The sequence below is a fragment of the Mastomys coucha genome, unplaced genomic scaffold (genome assembly GCF_008632895.1).
Source record: "Mastomys coucha isolate ucsf_1 unplaced genomic scaffold, UCSF_Mcou_1 pScaffold21, whole genome shotgun sequence".
Taxonomy (NCBI): domain Eukaryota; kingdom Metazoa; phylum Chordata; class Mammalia; order Rodentia; family Muridae; genus Mastomys; species Mastomys coucha.
The window spans coordinates 56,135,374-56,141,373 of NW_022196904.1; the positions used below are offsets into that span (position 1 = coordinate 56,135,374).

General features: G+C 47.4%; 1 protein-coding gene across 2 annotated transcripts in view; it reads left to right on the forward strand.

Moving 5' to 3' along the window:
• Window positions 1–6,000, forward strand: part of Pcsk6 (proprotein convertase subtilisin/kexin type 6) — a 190,090-nt gene that overhangs the window by 97,981 nt on the left and 86,109 nt on the right. For both annotated transcript variants that reach the window (XM_031386912.1, XM_031386913.1), the window contains exons 8-9: window positions 573–785; window positions 4,357–4,457. In XM_031386912.1, coding sequence (XP_031242772.1) covers window positions 573–785; window positions 4,357–4,457 — 314 coding nt within the window. The remainder of the gene's footprint in view (window positions 1–572; window positions 786–4,356; window positions 4,458–6,000) is intronic.

Here is a 6,000-nt window from a genome sequence, read left to right on the forward strand (position 1 = left end):
CTCTAGTGGGACATCTTTAGGCAAACAGTGTTCTAGAACAGGATCATGTTTATCTATTCAGTCTCACCCAGAAGGCACAATCTCTCCCCTCCCCCTTCACCTCTCTTTGAAAAATGAGCTGGCCCACCAAGAAGCTGATCTCCAAAACTATTTCAGGAAGTCAATGCACTTCTCTCTCAAAACCAGCCCCTCTGACCCATAAAACTTAAGCAATTCCAAATTCTGCCATTGTGTTTCTAACCTTGGTCTTACACTGTGTCAGTCTCCTTGGTCATCGGCTATGGTAATGAGAATTAGAGACTTTGCACTGGGGTCTGGGTTGTTCTGTGATGATCAAAGGAATCTTTTGGCCCACCCTTGTCAGGATCATGAGCATCTGTGGTCTTAATGCCGTTACTACAGGCAAAACAGCTCCACTGGAACCCAACAGAACCCTTGGGCAGGACCCATGTAGTCTCAGGGCAACCTTCACAGCCCTATAGAGAAATAGGCTGAAGGTGGAATTGCAGACTGGTGTGAGATGTTTCCATGGTGTCCTACAGATGCTAACATCTGTTCTTGCTTCCATGTAGGGACGCCAAGGTCTGGGCTCCATCTTTGTCTGGGCCTCTGGGAATGGTGGGAGAGAAGGGGACCACTGCTCCTGTGATGGCTACACCAACAGCATCTACACCATCTCTGTGAGCAGCACTACTGAGAATGGCCACAAACCCTGGTACCTGGAGGAATGCGCTTCCACTCTGGCTACCACCTACAGCAGCGGAGCCTTCTATGAACGGAAGATCGTAAGTTCCCTCATAAGATCTAAGGCTTTCTTTCCCCAAAAGCCAGTTTGGCCAAGACCAGATTTTGTTGGATCTCAGGTCCCAGCCTATCCCTCTCTGTAGGAGGTCAACCCCAGGGCCTTGGCAGCCTGCCTCAGACTTTACCATTTTATAAGATGTTTGACTCATCTGTTCCCAGAAATGCCAATTAAACCCTCTCTGACTTTAGAGGCCTAAAAATGTCATTTAAGAATGGGGTTCATCTTCATCATATCTCCTTTTAGCTCTTTGGAATTCTGTGGTCACATCCCAAGTCCATTTGACCAGTCCTATTCTGATGCACAAAATAGAAAGCTTTGGTTTTATGCTGAAACATTCTGGAAACCCAAGCACTCTAGGCTTCTCCTCTGCCAAGGGACATGCCCTAGACACTTGGAAGTAAAGCCACAGGGTTTGCCAGCTCCGTTCACTGCAGTGAGCCGTTTTTTCTTTTATTCTTCTCTGTGGTGGTTAAACCCATGGTAGGCAGGGACTCCACTACTGAGCCACTGATTTATCTTTCAAATGGTAACTGTTTTAGTATATGGCTGGAATTTATGCTTCTTCCTTCTATACATATTTTCCTATATTTAAAAGGTGGGGGGAGTTCCAGTTTAAATTAAGGCAGAATTCAAATGCATAGTCATTAAGTTAGTGTGTTGACGTTTTTAAAATGAGCCCTTGGAGCTGGCCAGGCGGGGTTTGGTTTTAACACTCACCAGCATCTGTTTATTCCTATCGCTGCTTAGACACATCTTTGGAAATTATTTTCAAATTTATTTTTACATTTTTTTTCCTGGGGAGCACACTGGCTTCCAGTCCCCTACTTGCTATGCACACATGGAAGATCAGCCACACTGTCCTGTTGCAGGCCTGGCCATGGCCCAGGCTGGTTCAGGAAAATGTTAAATTAAATGTTTCTTTCCCATTCTGCAGGGTCATCCAGCCCTCAGATGGGCAGCTTAGACTCTGTACCATGTCCTGTTGATTTCCTCTTCATCTGAGCATGAGCTAGTTGAAGCTTTATTAAACAGAGTCTTGGGCTGAAACCCAACAAAGGCCTACTGGCTAAATAGTTACAATTGGAAGTAGGCATAATTGGACACATTGTACTGGGGACTGTGTCCTCAGCTGCATTATCAGTGATGTCACTCAGCTCTGGACATGGGACCTTGGCTTGATTTACTTACCTATCATGCTTGAATGTGCACACATTAGAAATATTTTAGCCACCCCCCTCTATACACACACTTTTTAAAAGATGATCCTATGTAGTCCAGACTGGATTTGAACTTAGTAAGCGTATAGTGGAGGCTTTCCTTGTACTCTTCTTGTTCTTCCTGCCTTCATCTCCCAAATGTACCATCACATCTTGCTTTAATTCCTTTTAAAAAATTTCCCTCCTCTGAGCAATATTTATGGATAAAGAAGACATAGTTAGGAGAGGGGGGGAAGACAAACTTGAGTGCCAGAGCTGCTGTCCTGGGACTCTGCCCTGAAAAGGATGACTATTTTTATCTGACTACTGAAGCCTAATATTTGCTTGAGGCCCCAGAGATGTTCTGCAAGGGGCTGAGCAAGCACTCAAGAAGTGGGTGCATCCCAGTTTTTTGAGTTCAGGTGAGCTCTAATGTCAGTCTCAGCCCTAGCCTTGAGTGTTGCTTCCCCGCAGCATCCACCTGAGGTGAGTGACTTCTCAAGAAGGGGCATGGCTCATGATCAGAGATGAAACCTTCATGTACAGCCTTGGGGACTAGAAGCTGAGGGGCAACCATGAGCAGAGTTCCAAGCAGGACCCTGGGACTTGGGATGCCTCTGCCCACCTTGGTTCAGCTTCCTCACAGGGGTCATCTCCATTCCTTCCCTAAACCCTCTCCTCTGAAGCTGGAGAGTCCGTCTTGGGCCTTGTTTACACACAGTTGACTGGGCTTCCCAGCCAGAGGCCACTTACCAGGCGGATCTGGAGTAGGTACCCTGCTGGGATACCACAGCTCTTGTGATACAAGAGCTTGGGAAATGGAAGTCACTCCTGGGCTGGCCCTTCTCCTTTCCTTTGAGGTGATTTAGTTCTACTTACTATGTACAGTGAGGAAGCTGGTTTCTGCTAAAATACCAGTTAGATCTTCCCATGAGTGTATGGCGCCGACTAGACACCCCTCTCCTGCCTAGCTACAGCATGACAGAGAAACACTCTCTGTGTGGAAGGATCTCATTGTTACTACTGGAGAAATCCATTCTCAAGGGTTCCATAAAATGGTTACATGAGCTTCCCAGCAGATGGGTGGGTAAGCTAGTTTCCTGTTGCCACCCTAACAAGTCATCAGGAACTTAGCATCCTAAGGCTGTACAAACGGACATCTCCCCAGCTTGGCAACTCAGAAACCCAGCAGCCTCTCTTGACTCTCAGCTCCGGATGCACAGGCTGAGGGAAAGGTGTCAGGCGGGCCCTCTGGCATTCTGGCATCTCTGGGGAGGTCCATGTTTATGTAAACTGAACATGATGCAGCTCCAGGCAAGACTCAGGTCCCAATTCCCTTGTGGGCTGTTGGATGAAGAACATTCTTGTTTTTAGAGTCTCTCTTTCCCTGCATGCTTGGTCCGGGTCTCCCTGATAGCTGAAGTCTTCACCTGCCTCACCTCTCCAGCAGGTTTCCTGCTTTCCCCTCCCACCTTTAAAGCCTTCTGATCCTCTCAGGCCCAGCTGGATAGTCCAGAATAATCTCTCTGGTTTAAGGTTAGCAACTTTGATTCCATGTGCGGAGTGCATAGAATTAAAACCAGGAGCAAAAGTTACAGGGGTCATGATCCCATCCAATACAACAGAACCATGAGTCGATCCCATGACCTCTGCCCCCTTCGACCTCCCTGGGGACGTACAGGTCCCGAGTCAGTGTCCCATCCTCCTGGAGCCACCACTCAGGTGAAGATAGGCAGAGTCCCAGCTGGCGCGGTCAGCCTTGCCTTCTCCCGAAGGCCAGCAGGCTCTTGCAGTAGGCCATGTGCTGACAAGAGCACTTCAGATTGCTCTGGGAGGGATGTCTGTCCCCCATCCCCATCCGATCCTTACCTTCCAGCTAAAAATAGAAACACCATCTGGGCTCCTGAGCACTTCAGGACACAGGTTTTCAGCTCCCCTGAAGTCCTGGGTCACTGGAGCTTAGCACTTTGAGAGGGATCGGATTTCATGGGTATCAGTGGCAAGATCATGGTGCCATGCAGTAAAACGAGCCAGCAGAGTCCATTGCATCTTGTCTTGCCCATTTGCCTGCACAGGCTTCAACGGTCTTCAGGAACCAGTTGAGCTGACCCCTTATGAAAGCATACCCTGTGCCTCTAGATGCTTGTCTGCCCTGCTGTGCCTCTCTCTTTTCACCCTGGGATTAGCCTGTTCTGCAGCATGGCTTCACTTTTGCACCTAAGTTTGTCTCATGTCTTTTCTGCCACTGTCACCTAAAGTTATTCTCTCTAGCTGGCAGCATGCCAGGGGCCTCGGTCCTCTCAGAGGGAACTGGCCTCTCCATCGTCCTGCTTCACAAGTCTCTCTTTCATGCAGGTCACAACGGATCTGCGTCAGCGCTGCACGGATGGCCACACTGGGACATCAGTCTCAGCCCCCATGGTGGCTGGCATCATTGCCTTGGCTCTAGAAGCAAAGTAAGTTTCAACCGTCCTTCTTTTCCTTTGAAAAGGTGTCTCTACGCTGGTGGCACATACCTAACGAGAGACCTAGCATCCTGAGAATTTGAAATGGCAAGCTCGGTCCTGTGAAGCCCAGTTCCGCTGCCATGTACTCATCACTGACATTCATTAGAATTCCTTGTTAGCATTAAACATTAGCTCTCTGTATTGGTCTGCCTCGGCTGCCATAGGAAGTTGTTTATACAATAAATATGTGTTACTTCCAAGTTCCTGCTTGGAACAGCAGGATTGGTTTTTCCTTAGCTTGCCATTGGCCACCTCCAATTGGCACATGCTGATGACCTCATTGGCCTGAACTATCTTTTCATAAGTCCTGTTTTGAAATACAAGTCACATGCTAAGGAGCAGGGCTAAGGACTCACATGCTACAATCCAGAATGCAGCCCGTAATACTCCCTCTCCTTCAGCCACTGACAACCCCTGTGCTGCTTCCTGTCTATGAACTTGATGACTCTTAAGTACCTCATGTAACAGACCGCTACACATTCCTAATCCTAAAATCCCAAATCCAAAATGTTCCAAAATCTGAATGTTTCTTAGTGCTGAGATCATGCTCCGAAAGTTTCAGGTCTGGAGTAGTTTTGGATTTTTTAGATTAAAGACATTCGACTCATGAAGTCTGTGCAGATACTCCAAAGTTTAAAGTCTGTAATACCTCTTAGCATTTTGGATGAAGATGCCCTGCCTGTTCTGTCCTTTGTTGTTGGTGTATTTCATTTAACGTGATGTCATAGGTATTTAACTGTGTTGTGGTCCACGTCACAGTTTTCCTACCGCTTTAGGCTATTCTCAAAGTGGTTTCTTCTCTTCATCAAGCCCATTGTCTGTTCCTCTTTGTAGGACCTCAGGAGCTACGTGGACTGAAGCTCTCCATTCATAACCATGCACCCAAACTGTGCTCATGGGTCTGAGCTCTCCATTCATAACCATGCATCCAAACTGTGCTCATGGGTATGAGCTCTCCATTCATAACCATGCATCCAAACTGTGCTCATGGGTCTGAGCTCTCCATTCATAACCATGCATCCAAACTGTGCTCATGGGTCTGAGCTCTCCATTCATAACCATGCACCCGAACTGTGCCCTAGGCTGTCTTCTTTTACCCTGAGCCTTGCTTCCTAAACTGACAGAGACAAGGGACCAGTTTGCCTAAGTCTCACGAAACCTACAGTTATAAATGTGTGAATGAGTCAGACAGAAAAGGGTTAGCGGCATGTATGAGTCACTTTTTCATTAGTGTGATAAGAGATTCATTTGGCTTACAGTATGAAGGGATATGGTTCATGATGGTGTAGAAGTCATGGAGACCTGGGCTCTGTCTGTGGTAACAATGGCCTGTGTACTTGGTACGTTAAGGAATACTTTTAGACCAGGCCTAAGTTATAACTCTTAAGGTCCATCCCTATAACCTCCAGTGACCTCTTTATGGCTGGCAGCCTCACTCTAAGAGAGAGGTTCCACAGTCTTCCCCCTCAGAATCAATGCCATGAGCCTGAGA